Source organism: Eleginops maclovinus, chromosome 3, assembly GCF_036324505.1.
Source record: "Eleginops maclovinus isolate JMC-PN-2008 ecotype Puerto Natales chromosome 3, JC_Emac_rtc_rv5, whole genome shotgun sequence".
NCBI classification, from domain to species: Eukaryota; Metazoa; Chordata; class Actinopteri; order Perciformes; family Eleginopidae; genus Eleginops; species Eleginops maclovinus.
The window spans coordinates 13132369-13152311 of NC_086351.1; the positions used below are offsets into that span (position 1 = coordinate 13132369).

The 19943-nt window shown below is 40.0% G+C and overlaps 1 protein-coding gene across 1 annotated transcript in view; it reads left to right on the forward strand.

Moving 5' to 3' along the window:
- Nucleotides 1–1455: 1455 nt before the first annotated feature.
- The window catches only part of si:dkey-233k19.3 (dynein axonemal heavy chain 11), a 41868-nt gene continuing 23380 nt past the window's right edge, over nucleotides 1456–19943 (forward strand). The window contains 46 exon segments of the mRNA XM_063879422.1: nucleotides 1456–1671; nucleotides 1900–2043; nucleotides 2176–2369; nucleotides 2463–2652; nucleotides 2739–2838; nucleotides 2986–3197; nucleotides 3405–3626; nucleotides 3706–3873; nucleotides 3994–4110; nucleotides 4221–4358; nucleotides 4461–4576; nucleotides 4702–4897; nucleotides 5141–5245; nucleotides 5353–5748; nucleotides 6686–7018; nucleotides 7143–7397; nucleotides 7486–7561; nucleotides 7564–7654; nucleotides 7735–7957; nucleotides 8094–8210; nucleotides 8296–8382; nucleotides 8476–8634; nucleotides 8869–8952; nucleotides 9081–9239; nucleotides 9330–9452; nucleotides 9814–9936; nucleotides 10476–10700; nucleotides 10781–10872; nucleotides 10964–11090; nucleotides 11200–11352; nucleotides 11436–11669; nucleotides 12515–12646; nucleotides 13190–13350; nucleotides 13475–13631; nucleotides 14234–14379; nucleotides 14459–14575; nucleotides 14662–14800; nucleotides 15316–15408; nucleotides 15498–15692; nucleotides 15773–15850; nucleotides 15936–16068; nucleotides 16201–16328; nucleotides 16621–16769; nucleotides 17736–17886; nucleotides 17985–18116; nucleotides 19628–19801. Of these exon segments, the coding sequence (XP_063735492.1) occupies nucleotides 1456–1671; nucleotides 1900–2043; nucleotides 2176–2369; nucleotides 2463–2652; nucleotides 2739–2838; nucleotides 2986–3197; nucleotides 3405–3626; nucleotides 3706–3873; nucleotides 3994–4110; nucleotides 4221–4358; nucleotides 4461–4576; nucleotides 4702–4897; nucleotides 5141–5245; nucleotides 5353–5748; nucleotides 6686–7018; nucleotides 7143–7397; nucleotides 7486–7561; nucleotides 7564–7654; nucleotides 7735–7957; nucleotides 8094–8210; nucleotides 8296–8382; nucleotides 8476–8634; nucleotides 8869–8952; nucleotides 9081–9239; nucleotides 9330–9452; nucleotides 9814–9936; nucleotides 10476–10700; nucleotides 10781–10872; nucleotides 10964–11090; nucleotides 11200–11352; nucleotides 11436–11669; nucleotides 12515–12646; nucleotides 13190–13350; nucleotides 13475–13631; nucleotides 14234–14379; nucleotides 14459–14575; nucleotides 14662–14800; nucleotides 15316–15408; nucleotides 15498–15692; nucleotides 15773–15850; nucleotides 15936–16068; nucleotides 16201–16328; nucleotides 16621–16769; nucleotides 17736–17886; nucleotides 17985–18116; nucleotides 19628–19801 (7260 nt within the window).

Here is a 19943-nt window from a genome sequence, read left to right on the forward strand (position 1 = left end):
TCTGAAATGAAGTGTAATAAAGGGCCTTGTAAAGGTCTGTTGCTGGGTACACTGCTCTGCTGCTAAGACAACCGACAAACTATCCACAAACACATACATTTAACTGCAGTCTGAGGCTCCAATACAAGGGCCCCTTCATGTCCAATCCTGTTACAAACAGGGCAAATGTGTTATAACAGGGGGCACAGATTTTCACCTGTTGAAACCAGCAATGTTTGAAATACTGTATAACTATAGCCTATGCTATATTGTATCATCAAATGCACATGCCATTGAGCACAATCTTCAAATAGACCTGTGGTTTAATGTCTCTTTACAATAGTATTAACACTATTTTTCCTGTGATGCATTATTTTGATTCTGAGCTCTACTATTATTAGATTTTTAACTAAAAGTTGCCTACACTTCCTTTAGACATTTCATATTAGTCAAACCTTAAACACCAAAGCTAAAAAAGGCTGAAATCATGTCTAAGAAGACATACCAACGCTGATAGAATCAAACTATTTAACGTTCAATCACAAAGCCGTGAAAAGACATGCTTGCAAATGATTTACAGCCTCCTTTTCAACTTTAGGCACAAATATTTTGTTGATTCAACTGTAAGAAAATGAACATCCTTAATATTTCGGTCAACTAAATCGTTTAAAATGGTACAGTCACAGTAGATTACACGATATATAAGCTGGTCTTAAGTTGTATTTGAAATCTTCATGACTTTCATAAAGTTTACGAGTAGAGGTGGGAGAAGTACTTAGATCTTGTAGGCCTACTACTTAGTAAAAGTAGAACTACCAGAGTGTAGGAATACTCAATTACAAATAAAAGTCACTAAAGATATTAAATACATGAAGTGAAGTAAAAGAAAACTATTAACCTCTTAATTGTAGTGGCGTAGAAGTACAAAGTAGCTAACATTTGTAATACTAGAAAGAACAAGTTTCTCCAAATTTTACTTCAGTAAATTTAGACCTTACACAATTGCTAATAAGACTTATAAAGGCCTATTTAACATACAATCACAAAGCCGTGGAAAGACACACTTGCAAATTATTTACTGCCTCCTTTTCAACTTTAGGCCGACACACGTTTGTTGATTTATAACTCTAAGGGGAAAAACACGTTTTGGTCGACTAAAGAATTAAAAATTCTACCATTGAAGTAAAATACAATACATTGTTGGTCTTAAATTGTATTTAAAAAGGTGACTTTCATAAAGGTGAAGAAAGTGGTATTACGCTTCTGGCAGTGATTGATAGTGGCTGTTGCTTAGCAACAGAATGCTGAACCGCCCACACGACTGTTAAAGTCATGCGGGTCTTTTTTACAGACATACGTTCATAATTTAAAACTACTCCAAAACGAAGTCAAAAGCTAATTTAGGTGAAGGTATCTGGATTTGTTTTCGTTTTTGTTGAAGGAAGTGACGAAAACTGTCGTGGTCTAAGAGCATTCATGTCAGACGACGAAAGTGTGCCTTGTTTTCTTGAAGACGACAGAGTAAAGTTTGTCGAGTTTAAAGTTTGTAGCCTGCTGCAGCTGCACCGCCAAACATGGGACAGGAGTGCGGTCAACGAAGAGTTCCTCACCCTGCTGAAAGACTTCTTCGAAAAGAAGTCTGTAATATTTTTCTCTTCATCAAAAAAAGGTGGTCTGGTTGCTTCTAATGAGGTAAGGTTGTTACAGAATCTCCGAATAATCTAAGCTTGTAGCTAGTGTCGTAGATAACTAGCTAAGCTGTTTACATCTGTTTGCTTATATATATATATATACACAGTCTACGGTTTTCCACTAGAAAGCTAGCTAAGCTTGCTTGAAAAGGGTGGATTGGGAATGGTAGATTTGATTAACCTGCTTGAAAGTTTGTAGTAAAACCATGTGATTGTTTTTCGGATGCAGGTCCCACCTGGTGCTCAAAACAGGCACATCTATATTCTCAAGAAGAGAGTTGTTCCCATCACCTCTGATAACTGCAGGGAACTGCTGCTCTTTGGCCTCCAGTCTCCATCACCATTAATGCAGCTGTCAAGCACAGTAGAGCAGGTGATTGTTATACCCTCCATCATACACCATAACAAAGCATTTAGATGTATCTGCTCTCCGTTTTTGTCAGGCATATGTCTAGCTTGCCTTTATGAGTGCTGGGTGAATGTTTTCCTTCTGTCTTTTCGCAAGGTATGTGTTCCACTGCTGTCAAACAACAAAAACCATCACACGTGGCCAACTTCGTTGTCTGAGGACATCATTCGACATGTTGAGAACATGTGCAGTAAGACATCAGTGGTCCAGGGACAGGTTTTAGGGAAAAGTGTCCTCCCTATCCCAGCTGCGACAGATTGGGTGGAAAATGCATTCAGCACCTTCAAAATGTAAAAAAAGATGTATATTTTGATTTTGTTTCAAATTTTCATTACAAATACTGTAATTATTAACAAACACTCAACATGTAATTTCACACACAGGTATAATAACTATGACAGGGCACTGGCTCATGCCATAGAGAGCCAGGTCATCACCTGGAGCAATATTATCCAGAAGATCTTAAAGGAAGATTCATCAGACCTACTTATAACAGGAAGCAACCCAGGGCCCGATGCAGAGCTGAAGTTTTGGGCTTCAAGAAAGGCCAATATACAGAATATTTATGATCAGGTATGCTCCCCTTCACTAAAAACGTTAGATTTTTATCTCCTGACATTTCATAATCTGTTTAACGTGTTTGGTGCTTTTCATTGTAGCTTCAGAGTCCAGTTGTTCAGAAGATGGCAAAGATATTGGAGATGATGGATAGCAGTTATTATCCCGCAATCAAGACTCTAATTGGAAGTGTAGTTGATGGTAAGATTAGTTCTCTTTTTAAAGCCAAAGAAGACATGTTGTAGTTTGCACCTTGTCAAATATCTGATGTACAGCATAATGCGATCACTTAAACCTATTATCTGATAGGGTGGTTTTATTTTAAAAGTTGTTTTTCTCAATACAAAGCACTTCAAGAAGTGAAGGACATAGACCTATATCTACAGCCATTACACGCACGACTGACTCCATTGGAAAAGGAAGGATTTCCCAACCTGGAAAAATGTACCCCTGTACTTTTCCACACACTGTTCCTAATCTGGACCAACTGCCAATCCTATCAAAGACCGGCACGCATTGTGGTGCTGCTGCAGGAGCTGTGCAATCTGTTCATTGAGCAGGTAGGAATCCTCATGTGAAACACCACTAGTTAGGAATGACACCAATTATCACATACATGTGAAAATGTTATTAATATGATTGGACGCGGAGCATGAACACCTGTCAATTATGCCGTGATGTTGTTAGTTTATCAGTCTTACTCTTAGCTTCATTTTGGCTTTCTGCGTGAACAAATTCACATAATTACATAAATCTTTCCCCCTCAGGCTTCTACATACCTCTCTGCAGATCTGCTTCTCAGAGAGGATCCAGAGGAAAGCCTAACGATGGTAAAGAGGGTGATACAAGTCTTTAGATGTTTTAAAGACAGTTACCAGACCCAGAGGGAGAGGTTGGCCAACCATGTGAAACATGCACCCTGGGATTTCCCGTCTGCCATGATTTTTGCACGTTTCAACCAGTTCTTTAATCGCATGCTACAGCTGGAGGTGAGTTCACATTTTTTGCCACCGTGAGGTTTTTTTCTTCTGTGGTTTTGTTTCCTATTCCAATGTGTTATCTTTGCAGGACTTGTTTGAAATCATGCTGGACTTTCAGAGGATGGAAAAACTAGAGTTTGGTGGACTTAATGGCAAAATCTACAGTGAGCACGCTGCTCAGATGTACAAAGAATTCAGTAACCACTGCCAAGTGTTGAGGCACAGTGAAAACAGCCCCTTTGACCTAAACTCTCAGGTGACATGATTTGTGTTGCTTAATGAGATGTCCATGAGAACAACCCTCTTATTTACATATAATACATGGTTTTACATTGGTGTCAATCTTCTAATACTGTTAAACTTTTTTCAAATCAAGGATTTTGAAAAGGAGCATAAGGATTTGAAAGTGAGGATTTTGGACTTTGAATGCCGCCTTGCCAGCCTTATTTGCTTGGCCTTTAAGGATTGCTCAGGACTGGAGTCAGTATTTAAAGTAAGCAAAATTGGATTAAAGGATGTTAATGACAATATTAATAAAGTGAATATCGAGGAACACAGTGTTCAAGCAGAAAAAAAAAAATCTCTTTGTTTTTCAACCTTTAGCTGCTAACTATTGTTGGACCCTTCATGGAGAGAAGACAAATCCAACAGATATTCAGTCCCAACTACCTTATTCTGCAGCAACTTTTCAGGGAAGAGCTGGAGAGATGTAAATGTCATTTTAAAGCCCATCTCAATAAGGTACTGGAGAAGAAAAAAATAATCAATATTATCAATATGCATTCAAGGCACAAAAGGTATTGTTCATGCAACAACTTTGTTCCATTTGGTCTTTGTTTACAGATGGAGAGTGGTCTGGCTAAGAACATGGCACACACATCCGGAGCCCTGAAGTGGGCAAAAATGCTCAGAACACGCATTCAGAGATCATGGGAAAGAATCAGACGACTGTTTGACATGTAAGTAACAACACTATTTCCAGTGAACGCATGAATTAGATTCAGAGGTTTACAACATTCAACAGATTACAATTGTGCCAGGCCTAAAAATTGGCAAATGTGTCACAATTATGCAATATTTCTAGGCCTGCAGGAGGTGGAGAATTGGCCAAGGAGTCCGACATGTACATGGAGATGTTGGGTCTGCTGGACAAATATGAGGAGGACATTTACTCTGACTGGCGGAATGGTTTGGAAGAAGCCTGCCTGATCAACCTCAATCAAAACCTTATCTCCAGAGATACGTCATCCGACCTGATTTCACTCAACTTCAATCCAAAGGTGATTGATCTTATGTCCCTGCTAATCCCCCAATGATAAATAATTATCTAACTTGACGTAAAACTGAGGATGTACTGCTGGTTAGTGAAAAAACATATCCATCCTGACAAAGGCTATGTTTATTTATTTTTTTACAGTTCTTTCATTTCTGTTGTTATATTCTCCAAGGGTTTCCATTAGTTGAGACAAAACATTTTACCCCCACCCCGCTGTCACTTTGTATACTTTCTTTTTGCTCCTTAGCTGACTGAAGTGTTGAAAGATGTGAAGTATATTCAGACTCTCGGTGAGATCAAGATCCCCGCAGCTGCACTGGCAGTTTTTGAGAAGCGTGACATGTTCACAAAGGTAAGAAATAAACATTTGACTGTATGGGCTCACTGACACTTGTGCACACCTGCTTGAGTTAAACAATAAGCATGTTTTCCATGTTTCTCCACACTTGTGTTTTCTAGTATGTGAGCAGCCTGCAGCTGTTGGTGCAGTGGTACAACAAGCTAAAGCAGACGGTGCTAGAGGTGGAAGTTCCTCTCATCAGAGCTGAGCTAGAGTCCATAGACGTGCAGTTGACGAGGGCAGAGTGCGAGCTGACATGGCTGGATCCCGACTGCTGGAGCTTCATCAGCACCGCCAAAGACCTGGCCCACAACCTGGCGGCTCGAGTCAGTAGAACCAAGGAAAACTGCGAAGCCATCCAGTCCATGATGAAGGGATGGAGCAAACAGGCCATGTTTTGCAGAAAGGACAACAAGAAAGGCTTGCTCATACAGCTGGAGGACAGGGCAGACCGTGTGAACAGGAAGTGCAGCTCTATGAAGAAAGATGGAGACTCCATACACAAGCTGGTACAGGTGTGTAGGGATGTATGAAAATATTCAATATGTACTGATATTTTCTGTGAACACTTGTATTGTTGTACTGTAGGTAATCACAAAGTTATTGATGATGTTCCAGAACATTTGAGCTTGTTTTAGAGATATTTATCTTCAGATCACATCACATTACATCACATGACAGCCATTTGAAAACCTTGCTTTTTTTACATTTCCTTTGAGAATCTGTGCTCGTTATGGGCTTGGTTTTAGTTTTCTTATCATAAAACAATACAGGTATTTGATTTGATTTATTTAGAACATGTAAAACAATAATACAACAAATAATAAGAATAATAATAATGAAATGAATCAAGAGAATTATGATACTCTAATAAATAAATAAATAAACTTAAGCAGTATCAAATTGATAAACACAAATATATTATTGACTTAAAAAATAATATATAAACCAGTGATCTACCTTATTACACATCCGAAAAGGAATAGGAAGAAGTTTACACTTATTTAATCCCACCCCTTCTCCCAAAAACTAAATTATTAACTTTTTAATTACATTTTTGACTTTAACAAAACGTACATCCAAATGTATCTCCACATACAATATGCATTTCCGATAATAAATAGATTATATATACAGGTATGGTAAATTACTTAATCTAATATAACTTTTATCTATACTTTATCATTACTAGTACTTAGGTCATTGATACCCTTTCTAGTTTCATCAGTTAAAGTGGACAGATTAGACTTAAAATATAATTTTACTTTATATATTTTTTAATTTCCCAATACGCCATGTCAAAATATGCTGTAGTTTTTCTAAACGTAATAAAACTACTCAAACTAAATGTGTCAATCTGCCCTTTTCCTAATAATCAAAACAGATACACTACAGAGTCAAATCATTCAATTTGTTGTGCTTTCCATTTCAAATACCCTGTATTTTCTTCAGGATAATAAGGTCCTCTTCCACGCTGAGCCTGCGTCAGAGGCGTGGAGGTCCTACCTGGAGTATGTGGATGAGATGGTGGTGGAGGGGCTCTTCAGCTTCATCAGCCACTCTCTTCAGTTCTTTGTGAACAACATGGAATCGTGGCCGAACCCGATGCCTCTGTTTGAGTCTCAGTTGATGCTGAGCAGCTCAGGAATGGTTTTCCTCCCCTCATTGGAGCAAGACGCAGGGGACGGCCTGTACGAGCTGATAGAAGGACTGGTTGGAGACATATTCAAGACTTCAGTGAATATCAACAGAGTAGCTGCTCACCATAGCATGGAGAGCTACCAGGTAATCTGCGGTAGACTGGGATTCAAATATCCACTCTCCTGCTCTGCTACTCCCTCTCAACTCATTACAGTGTTCTTTTCTTCAAACAGTACATGTTTTGTGTCATGTACTATAACTCCTACAGGATCTAATGGATGAGATGCTGGATTTGTTGGACCTGAGGCAAGAGATAATGGAGCGAGTGGAAAACGTCCTCAAGAAAGCAATGAATTACCAGAGAAAGTTTGACTGCTACACCCATCTGTGGCAGGATGACAGGGCAGAGTTTCTCAGCCAGTTCCTGCTGTACGGGCGTGTGCTGACAGCTGAAGAGATGGAGGCTCACGGAGCAGACGCACTCCCTGAGAGCCCGCCTACAATTGATAGCTTCAAAGAACAGGTAAAATGCTCCTTTGAATCATGATTGACATTTCCTACACATGGCTGGTGATTTAATTGTGAGCTGTTTCGTGGTCATCATTTTACAGATTGATTACTATGAGGATCTTTATGCTGAAATTTCCAAACTCGAAGACCTCAAAGTCTTCAATGGATGGTTTCGGGTGGATGTCAAGTCTTTAAAGTGAGCCTCCTAAACACTGTAAAGAAGTGGAGCTGGCTTTTTAAAGAACACCTCTTGACATATGTCACACACAGGTACATTTATTTCCTGCATGGCTTTAGATGCACTCTAAACCGTACCATCAGTTATCCTTACTCTACCTGCTCTCCCTCAGTCTTGATGAGCTGCAGAAGTTTGTCCGAGCCACCGTCGATGGGCTAGGCCAGCCTGTCGCTAAAGGAAACCACCGTGGCTTGGTGGAGGTGATGAGTCATCTGTTGGCCGTCAGAGACAGACAAGCAGCCACGGACAAGATGTTCGAGCCTTTTAGAGACACGGTCCTCCTGCTGGAGCAGTATGGAGTGATCATACCAGACCAGGTCTATTCTCAGCTAGAGGTAAAAAAAAAAAGGAATGGTTTAATGGTTCCTATTTTCATGCGACGTTCAAGAAAATTACGTGATACTTAATTATTATTTATTCACAAATAAATTGGCCATTCAACCTTTAAAATCTAAATAATTCTCTCAATAGGAACTTCCTGAGAAATGGAGCAGGGCAAAAAAAATGGCCTTAAAAGTGAGGCATGAGGTGGCCCCGATGCAGAATGCAGAAGTGATGGTGATACGGAAACGATGCATGAGCTTTGAGGTGAAGTCACTTTTAAATCCAGCTTTAAACTTTGCTTTTATATAGTTTTGTTAAAAACAATAAAGTGGTTCTTCTTATTTTCCAGGTGAAACAGAGCAAATTCAGGCAGATGTTCAGAACAGCAGCGCCTTTCAGCTACAGTGCAGTGCGGCCCTACATCAGTCTGCAGAAAGTAGGAGTTCAACCATGACTTGATTATAGGATGATAATAATATCGTATTACACTATACACTTTGGATAACAATTACCATGTGTTGTTTTGTAGTCTGAAAAAGCTGTGCGAGACATGGAGAAGGAGGTGGCCGAGCTGCAGGAATCCACGAACCTGTTTGACGTTACTATTCCTGACTACAGAGACATCAAGTCCTGCAGACGAGAGATCACGGTCCTCAAAGAATTATGGGACATTGTTGTGTTTGTGCAGGTGTGTTTTTTAATATATACCGTACTGTATACCTAAAGTCTCTATTCTGGAGGGAAGAGAAATCCAGCTGAAGGCCTCATCACCCCTACTTCAATGACCCAAAAACTCAATAACCCGACCAGCCTGTCCTCTTAGGAGCCACCATTGATTCTTTGAATACCCTGCCGCCTCTAAATGTCCCCATTAAGTCCCCTCAGCCCATTGACCCCTCTGCATGCATCTTTATCTATACAGAGCAGTGTTGAGAACTGGACAATGACCCAATGGAGGCAGATAAACGTGGACCAGATGGATGCCGAATTGAGGAGGTTTGCCAAGGTGAGGTCACCAGCAGTGTCGCATCACACCAGCATATCTCTCCTGCTGCCTCGCTGTTGTGCACCATTGCTATTTGTAACAGATGCCTCTAATAACGAATTATGTTTACCTACCTTCTGTTTGTGCAGGACATACGAAAGCTTGACAAAGAGGCTCGCATTTGGGATGTGTATTCCGGGTTAGACCTTTATGTAAAGAACCTGTTGACGTCACTGCGGGCCGTGAGTCAGCTACAGGACCTGGCGATACGAGAGCGCCACTGGGTGCAGCTCATTAAAATAACACAGGTGCAATAACACACACACAGCGGGCCTAGAACTATGTTTTTCTTGCATGATTGAAAGAGGACACTTTTCATAATAACTCTTTTATAATAGATGGACTTCACTGTGACGGACCGCACCACCCTGGGAGACCTCCTGGCTCTGCAGCTCCATTTGTTGGAAGATGAAGTCCGCAACATTGTGGATAAGGCAGTGAAGGAGATGGCCATAGAAAAGGTTCTGTAATTAAATATTTTGGGTCAAACGCTTCAAAGTAAATTGGGATTTCGCATGTGAAAAAAGTTATGACATCAAACCCAGAGCTAACTTTTTTAACACATGGTCCTTTACAGAGCTGTACTGCAAACACCGTGTAATGCAAAACATCTACTTTTAAGCCTTTAAGCCTTTTTATTTGAAAAAGTGATAGAATGGTTTGTTAAGCATAAAAAGAATGAGAATTGTTTTAATACTCAAGGAATTCTTCATCTCATCAAGTAACTAAAATCATATCAGACATAAATGGATGGTTTTAGTTAAGTAGTTAAAGCGTTTAATATTTCAAACAAATAAGCATTAACCTATATTTTTATTTCAGATTGTGACAGAAATAAGTAAAACGTGGGCATCGATGGAGCTTTCATATGAAGAGCATTACCAGACCTCTGTGCCGCTGCTTAAATGTGACGAGGAACTCATTGAAACCCTCGAGGATCATCAGGTGAATATCTGAGCTTCTGATACTACGTGTGATGTCACTGCAGGGAATGCACAATGGCTGTGAAGATCTCAAGATCAGTTGTCTGCGAGGAGCACTGATGGTTGAGAGCTGAATAGAGATGAGGGTGCAGAAAGGGGCCGCGCTGTCTGACTGTCTAACAGCACAGCTGAAAGAAGAGGGGTCCCTATTGAGTCTTTAGATTTATAGCTGCGGTAGGACACAGGGCATTGTTGCACCGCTGCGGTCTTTGTACATGTCCACCAGATGCATTGGGGGTTATAGCGAGCAATTAGAAGTCTTTCCACTTTAGTGCCTAGATCTTTGTGTAAACAGACGGTTTCCCTCCCCCATTTTTATTGCAAGGCATGCTGATGAGCTTGAATATGCATTGAAATTAAACTGACACTTTATGAGGTTTGGGTTATTAAGGTATTACTTTTCTGGCCATAGATTGGGGGTAGTTAAGTGTATTTCAGTTTTGCATTGGATCAAATCCTTTTGAAAGACTGTCATAATGTCTCCATGTCTCCATCCTCTAGGTTCAGCTCCAGGGCATCTTTCAGAGCAAGCATGTGCATCACTTCCTGTTCCAGGTCGTGGAACTGCAGAAACAGCTGACTGTGGCTGACTCTGTGCTCATGGTCTGGATGGAGGTCCAAAGAACCTGGGCCTACCTGGAAAGCATCTTCAAGAGCTGTGACGACATCTGCCAACAGCTGCCTGCAGATGCTCACAGATTTCAGGCTATAGATGCAGAATTCCAGGTCTGCACTTTTTTTAAACGTCACTCATTCAAATACTATTTATGTCGTTATTGTAAACATGGGGATGCTGGTTCTTTCAGGAGTTAATGTTGGACAGTGCTAAGACTAGAAACGTCATCGAAGCCACCAACAAATCTCATTTATTTGAGAAGTTAGAGGACCTCCAAAGAAGGTTACTTCTTATTTAATCACATTTTTATTTATTAAACTGCTCACAGTTTGATGTATTCTGCTCACTATCCCTGTACTCTCTCTTTTAACAGGTTGGCATTGTGTGAAAAAGCCCTCGCTGAATACCTGGAGACAAAGAGACTCGCCTTTCCCAGATTCTACTTTATTTCATCTGCAGATTTGTTGGACATCCTCTCTAAAGGGAGTCACCCCAGAGAGGTGCATAATGTAGCATTTCTCTTTATTTAGTTTATTTAATATTTGTCAAGTTACACACTTTAACTACTTTTTCTGTCATGAAAAAATAATGACACAGAAAATTTTGCAGGTAACTGTCCACCTCTCCAAATTATTTGACAACATGGCCAATCTTGAGTTTGACAAAAATGAACATCTGGATAACCCTAAACTAGCAGTGGGCATGTACAGCAAAGAGAGAGAGTATGTTGCATTCCAGAGTGAATGTCGCTGTTACGGGCCGGTAAGATTACATTCACTATCAGAAAATCTGTGTTTGTTACGACATTTCATAAGACAACCTAACTAATGAATAAAATACTTCAGGTGGAGGCATGGCTCTCTTCTCTGGAGGAGTCGATGAGGGAATGTGTCCGCAGCCACCTGTCTGAGGCTGTGTCTGCGTACGAGGACAGACCCAGAGAGCAGTGGATTCTCGACTTCCCTGCCCAAGTGGCGCTCACCGGATCCCAGATCTGGTGGAGCAACGATATGGAGCTTGTGTTTAAAAGACTAGAGGAAGGATTTGAGTCTGCTCTCAAAGACTACAACAAGAAACAGGTACACTGCACAATGCAAGAAATCTGACTGATCCAAAGTAACAAACATAACATTTTGTACATTTTTGCTTAATTTGATTAAAAATATACTTCATGTTTGGGACTGCAGAGTGTTTGAAGATGACATAAATGTGAACGATGTTATGATCATTTATACTTATCTAGTTATTAGAAGAAGGGAGTCTATTATTAATAAAATGATATATTTGCCTGGTAGCGCACCTGGTAGAGCAGGAAACCCATATAATTAGGAAAAGGTTGATTAGTTTTTTATTTACATTATTTATAAACGCATGTATATATATTACCATTTTAAGATAAGTTAATATAAGATCTTACTGGTTTCTGTGTCAGCTGTGAGTGAACTGCTTAAGATAATGCAAACATTTTCCATAGTGCCATTGTATTTAAATCAGCTGGCTTGTTGGGCGCTGTTGTGGCGGCTCATAGTTGTATGATCACTCTTGTCAGATTCATCAGTACTATTTAAGGTGAGCATGTCCTTGGTTGCTGTTTGAATAATTTCTCTCCCTTCAACGCACTGCACCGCACTGATTGGATCTGCTGTCATACAGGACTAGTGACAAATGCAAGACATGCAGTGATGTTTTAGTCAATACAAGAACAAAAGACCCCTTGTGATTATCTGTTTCTTTCAAATGCCCCTCAGGGTCTGCATTCATACACCTAAAGTTTGTGTAGTCCAGTTTAAGATAATGACTTTGAATGCCTAAAAATACAAGTGAAACCTGAAGTTTGAACCATACAGTTTTATATCAGACTCTGGCCAAAGTAATCTCATGTGAATTAAAATTGGCGCTCTTGTCTTGTCTGTTTTTCCTCCAGATGTCTCAACTCAACATGTTGATCAGCATGCTGCTGGGGGAGCTGAGCTCAGGCAACAGACAGAAGATCATGACCTTATGCACTATTGATGTCCATGCAAGAGACATTGTTTCCAGCCTCATTGCCCAAAAGGTTATAACACTTCATCATCTCATAATGACCTCCAAGTCATATAAATGTAACATTGCTTTATAGTAATCAAAAGAAAGTCTAATCATATTGGTGTGGAAAAGATAATATCAGTGTTTTCTTTTATTTATTTGGATTCTCCATGGAAAATGAAAACCCATGCAAAGTACCTTTTCACTGTGTGTTCACCGAGCTAAACAAAAGAGTAATTTCACCCAAGGGATACAAAAGGTAGTAGACTTTAGGTTTAAACTAAAATATAACAATACTTGTATGATCATTTTACTACCTGCTGTCCGTATCTCTTGTGATATTATTTAATAAGATAGGATAATAGGTACTTTATTAATCCCATACTGGGATGTGTTTGCGTTGCAGCAGAATAAAACAAAACAAGGCATTGCACATAATTAGAAATAAAAAATAGAAACAAACAATTCTAAAAATAGAAACATCTCAAAATAGAAGTAGAATAAACCAGCATTAGAGTAACAAATAATATATAGATGAATACAGTTATTTACCAGCAGCTGAATCTGCTTACAGGTCACCACCTCATCGGCCTTTCAATGGCTTTCCCAGCTGCGGCATTGCTGGTATGAGCAGCAGCATCAGTGCTTCGTTAACATCTGTGACGCCCAGTTCCCTTACTCATACGAGTATCTGGGAAATACATCGCGTCTGGTCATCACCCCCCTCACAGACCGGTAAATTTGCTGCCTCATCACCTTTCAGTCTATGCAAGTATCGTTTCATTACATTTGCAACAGTCAGCACGGCTAAACACTACATTTGTGTTCCTCTGTGTGCTGCTCCCATGGGTATGTTTAGGTGCTACATCACTCTAACTCAGTCCCTCCACCTGACCATGAGTGGGGCCCCAGCTGGCCCCGCAGGAACAGGGAAGACTGAGACAACGAAGGATCTTGGCAGAGCCGTGGGCGTCATGGTGTACATCTTCAACTGTTCTGAACAGATGGACTACAAGGTGGGACAGTCATTCAGAGGACAATTCAAAGTTATGATGTATATCAGTACAAATTATATGTGGGACATCCATACAACATTTTAACATAGCTCATCATTTTCTACATACTTTTTCCATTTTGGAAACACTTATAAGTATATTTCTGTGTCGGTGCAAAATACACCCTTCTTGGTACAAGACTAAAATGCTATTTTCTTGTAATAACGGCACTGATTAGCAAAATAGCATGCCACAGACACATGTGATCACTTTAAGAATAGTTTTATTGTGTTCCTTGACCCTCAAACATGGATCTGGACACCTTATTTGTTCAGTTATCTGCAATAATGGCTGAGATATAGTGAAAGAACTCTAAAGAGTGAAACTCGATCATTAGGGTAATAGGCGTACTCATTCGGAAAAAAAACATTTGAGACAATTTGCCAACGTTTTAACATAGGTCATTGTTTTCTACACAATCTTTACAAGCTAGAAAAGCTGATTAGAAGTATATTTCAGGGGGGTGCATGATACCCCCTTCTACCCACTAGACTATTTGCTCTCTTTGTTTATGTCTTGATTAGCTGTTTGAGAGTGCTAAATGTTTTTTTTCTCTTGTTCAGTCTATTGGAAATATCTACAAGGGTCTTGCCCAGACCGGAGCATGGGGCTGCTTCGATGAGTTCAATCGTATTGCTGTGGATGTTTTGTCCGTTGTGGCAGTGCAGGTCAAAACTATACAGGACGCCATTCGCACTAAAAAGAAAAGGTAATAAGTGAAGGCTGAATACATAAAGACTTCATGCTTTAGAATAAACACTGTGTTAACCCTCCATGCAACCTCACAGGTTCCTGTTCCTGGACAAAGACATTGTGTTGAAGCCCTCTGTGGGGATATTCATCACGATGAACCCTGGCTACGCAGGCAGGACGGAGCTGCCCGAGAACCTCAAGGCTCTTTTCAGGTGAGAGGGATACAGCGGCCACTATTTCTAACGTGCCTTTACTCAGCATGAAGTTAACGGTTTGCATTTTCTGTGTGCTGCCGCAGACCCTGTGCCATGGTGGTGCCGGACACTGAGCTCATTTGTGAGATCATGCTGGTGGCAGAGGGCTTCCGAGGTGCTAAGCTTTTAGCTAGGAAGTTCATCACTCTGTACAGTCTCTGCAAAGAACTCCTCTCCAAGCAGGTAGGAGAAATATTGTAGTGTATATTTCACAAAGTTGGATTTGAACAGAGAAACCATTCGATACATTTTCTTTCTTTCAATAGAATGGTAAGTGTAAAGCAGTGGCGAGCCGTGTCCATCACAACTGGACCTTCTGTAAACACCCCCCCCGCTACAAATCAATATGTGATTGTTTGATCAAATTGTCAATCCAAACGTACGCTGTCATTCAGTTTAAGGGCCAGGCCATTCTATCAAGGATATAAAATGCCCTGGTTGAAGGATGTTCTTCCCAGAGACCCAGAAAACTATCTGATTGGTTGCATTTTTTCCTAACACAAAACCACTCAAATGCATTCTGCATGGACCGTAACGTAACACTGTAATATTACAGATCAACAAAACAGATACGATTCTCATTTATTCATTTTATTTAAATTCTATTTATATAATTAATATACTGTAATTAAAGGCCCTGACGGTTCACCACTGGTGTAAAGACATGTATTCACAATGTTATTGTCTTTGTTTTTTAGGACCACTACGATTGGGGTTTGCGTGCTGTCAAGTCTGTTCTGGTTGTGGCCGGTGCCCTGAGAAGAAGAGACAAGAGCACACCAGAGGATCAGGTGACGCACATGTGTTTGGCATCTAACAGCCAAAAGAGGAAGCCTAATTTTCTCATACTATAATCAACAAGTGCATTTTACTTCACTAGGTGCTGATGCGAGCGCTGAGAGACTTCAACATGCCTAAAATTGTCACTGAGGATGTGACTATCTTCTTGGGACTGCTTGGAGATCTGTTCCCAGGCCTGGAGGTGGAGAGAGAGCGAGACTGTGATTTTGAAAAGGCCGTCAGAAAGACAACGCTGGAGCTCCGACTCCAGCCTGAGGAGACGTTCATCCTGAAGGTTAGGACATGACATGATATAGGAAAACAATGCTTGAAAAAAAAAATTAAATAATCAATTTTCAAACATTTCTTTGTCAGGTGGTCCAGTTGGAGGAACTCTTAGCAGTGCGTCACTCAGTCTTTGTTGTTGGAAATACAGGGACTGGAAAAAGCCAGGTAAGATTGTATTGCCCTAAATAGAAAGTAAATGCTCTGTTTGTTTTGTTAAGGTACATCAATTTTTTTTTAACCTCTTCCCCAGATATTGAGGGTTCTCCATAAAACTTATGTTAACTTGAAGAGGAAGCCTGTGTGGAACGACCTCAATCCGAAGGCAGTGGACAGAGATGAATTGTTTGGCTTCATCCATCACGCGACTCGAGAGTGGAAAGACGGTAAACAGAGCTGGTTTAATTAGAAATAAAAACATTGAAAATGCATGGCAAGTGCTAACTCATACTACATGTAATCAGTACCTCTACCTTGATATATTTGTTGTTAATTGCGTTTTTCAATCCCTGTGTTAGGTTTGCTTTCATCACTGATGCGAGAGCAAGCAAACATCTCCCACATCGGACCTAAGTGGATTGTGTTGGATGGAGACATTGATCCGATGTGGATTGAATCACTCAACACGGTGATGGATGACAACAAGGTACCTCCCTCCTGTTCACCCATACACTATTGTACAACACATAGCAACCGAGATGGTATAGATAGAAAAAGATGGTTCTTTCCCCCTCCTTCAGCAATCACTTCCTGGAGTACTTGGAAATCTTTTTCCAGAGCCATGAATCATGTCCGAGTGATCTATAAAATATTCTAAAGCAAGTCTGTCCAAGCTGATGAAATATGAAGGTGTTTTCCTTCCTTTTTGGGCAGAGTCTTGTCTGTCTTGTTGACCATTCAAATCCCCCAAAAACTTTGTGCTTTATGACGCCTTTCAGGTCCTGACGCTGGCCAGTAACGAACGTGTGCCACTCACATCCTCCATGAGACTGGTGTTTGAAATCAGTCACCTACGGACGGCCACTCCTGCTACCGTGTCCAGAGCGGGAATTCTCTATGTCAACCAGCATGACCTGGGCTGGAACCCGTGAGTGACACAGCTTGTATTCGCATATTATCAAAGTATTTTTAAGGTTTTCATTCCAATGTTGTGTTGGTTTGATCTTTATAATGTCCTGAGTTTGTTTCACTTCAGTGACTATGTTGTTGTTCAATGCATCCTCATGTAACAGTTTGAGTTCTTCTATGAAAGTCCAACAACCCAGGTGATCCGTTTTTCTGCAAGCTCCTGCAGTGCAGAACATGTGAAGGCAAAAACGAGTTGTTTTAGTGGAGGAAAAGATCAGGATTTGGGTAAAAATAAGTTAATTTTTGGAGCTTTACATCAGGGGTGTCCAAACTACGGCCCGGGGATCAACTGCGGCCCGCTGTCCAATGTGAATTTGCCCTCAGGAAATTCAAAAAGCATAATGGAACATTGCCCACACCTGAATCTGGTGCTTTTCTTATATTCTTCTTCTTATATGCATGTAAATGTATATTACACAGTAGTATAGTTGCTTGAAATAGACCCTTCATATTTCCATTATAAGCAATCTGAGTCTTCTGTTGTACACTTTTTGTAACAAAATAATGAATCCTATAGAGAGTTGTGATATAGGCTGTTTGTTTTCTTAAAGCATATCCAAGTATCAAGCATAATTGACCTACATTTGATTGATTTTGCTAAATTACTACATAACTAATATATCGATATACCTCACCTCTAGTGAGTGGCTCAGCCCTTTGTATATTTTTCTATATGTGGCCCGAAACCCCTGCTTTACATGGTCCTTTTGGTAAGTACATAGATACTTGGAGTCAGAAATGCAAATCCTAAGTCATGATCAGGTGGGTTAAATACAAATTATAGTGAAATACTTAATGCAGATAAACCTACAGAACGCTGAATAAGAACAGTCTGCATTGTTTCCAGTTCACAATTTTATAATTGTAGACAAAGACACGGCTCCATGATCAATGCAGAAATAGAAAATTACTCCTTCCTCCTCAGGTACGTAGCCAGCTGGATTGACCAACGCGAACGGCAGACAGAAAGGGCCCACCTCACCATACTGTTTGAGAAATATGTTCCTCGTTGTCTGGAACAGATGAGAAACTCCTTCAAGACCATCACTCCCATCCCAGAACACTCTATGCTGCAGGTACACGAAACCCAAGCATGTTGATTTCATGTTTTTTCCTAGTATGCCTGCACAGTCAGCACATCACAAAGAAATAATTATTTTTTCCTCTTGTTTAGACACTCTGCAAATTGCTTGACTGCCTTCTAACACCAGAAAATATCCCATCTGACTCTCCGCGGGAGCTCTACGAGACCTACTTCACCTTTGCCTGCATCTGGGCTTTTGGTGGGGCCCTGTATCAAGATCAGGTATTACTCTGGTTTAATTCAAGTGGAGGAAATTGAGTATGAATTAACAACAAAACACACTGTCCCCACGCACTTACCTCCAGGAACTGCTTACCAAACAACATTTAGAAACCTCACGCACACTCAGGTCTGCCAGCTCCAATCTCCTAGCTGTTCCACAGACAAAACTGGGCAGCATGGGAGGCCGTGCTTTCTCCTCCTTGGGTCCAGGTCTGTGGAATCGGCTTCCCGAGAATATAAAGACCTCTGCATCACTCTCGGTTTTTAAGAAAAGCGTTAAGACCCACCTGTTCTGACTCTCTTTCATTTTAACTTTTTATGCCCTTCACCTTTTTTTAATTATTTTTTTAACTCAGCTCCCTAGTTTTATATGTATTTTATTAAATATGTTTTTTAGATAACTTTTTTCCCTCATAGCATTGTGAAGCACTTTGAGATGATGTATTTTTTAAAGTGTACTATACAGATAAAATGTATTATTATTATTATTAGGATTATTATAATTCCTTATCAACATATATAGCATTAGTGTAAGGATATTGTTGATGTATACATTCTGACAAGGCAATGACACACTCTTCTTTAATTCTTAAAAAGCGTCATTCCTTTGGTGCTCAAAACTGTTTTCAACTAAAGGAATTAATAATAATACTATTAATAATAATAAACTTTATTTATGAAGCACCTTTCGTGCTTGACGCAGCCCCAAGTGCTTAACAGAGTATGATAGAAAAAAAAACAACAATAAAAAGTGAGGAACATAATTAAAAACAAGGTATAAACAAACAGAAAGAGTTATATCACAGAACCATAAAACAAAAACAAACAGTAACACATGAACAGTGACACTACTAACATTACAATTCCCCCAAATTACAAGCCAAGTTAAAAAGATAGGTCTTTAACTTACTAAAAAAACAAAAACAATCGAGGTTGCTGTTCTAAGATCCAAACGGAGGCAGTTCTTGTAGTGTACTCTAAGTACTTCTAAAAGTAAAACATTGTAGGATCTGGGTGTCTTTGCAGGTAGATAAAATGAGAGGCAGTCACTTAAATATGTCGGGGCAAGGTTTTGTAAAGCCTTGTAATGCATTAAAAGCATTTTAAAATCAATTCTGAACCCATCCAGTAACCACTGCAATGATGCCAGCACAGGTGAAATGTGGTCTCTTTTTGTTGTGTTTGTTAAAATCCTGGCCGCAGCATTCTGAAAATTGGCATGAGTATTGCAGGCATTATCAAGGACTATTATACAAGGGTATTGGATAGTTGGTTAATTCTCTTTGTAATAGTTGGCTCTACTTACTCCTTGAGTTGTCTTCTGTCAGGAAGCTATAAATATAGGGTGAGGTGCAACACAGGCCCTTTTGCTGACATACATGTCAAACTGTCATGTGATCAAGAATATTATAAGCTTATTGTACCTGTCAATGATTGTGACTAATTGAAGGGTTGTCTATTTCAATCATATATATTAATGCATGATATTATACCTTCTACAATTTGTCCAGCTCTATGATTACCGGGTAATGTTCAGTCAGTGGTGGACCAAAGAAATGAAGACGGTGAAGCTTCCAGCACAAGGCACCGTGTTTGACTACTACCTTGACCCTCAAACCAAACGGTTCATGCCCTGGAGCGACACTGTGCCGCCGTTTGAAATGGAAACGTGTACGCCATTACAGGTAAAAAGAATATTGTAAAGTGCGGGAGAGTGTAACTGTTTGGGTAACTCCAGAAATGCAGACCTTTCAAAGCAGTTCGACAAATAATCACAAACATGCTCACTAGCAACCTTCTTAAAGAAAATTAACTAAAAATGAACAA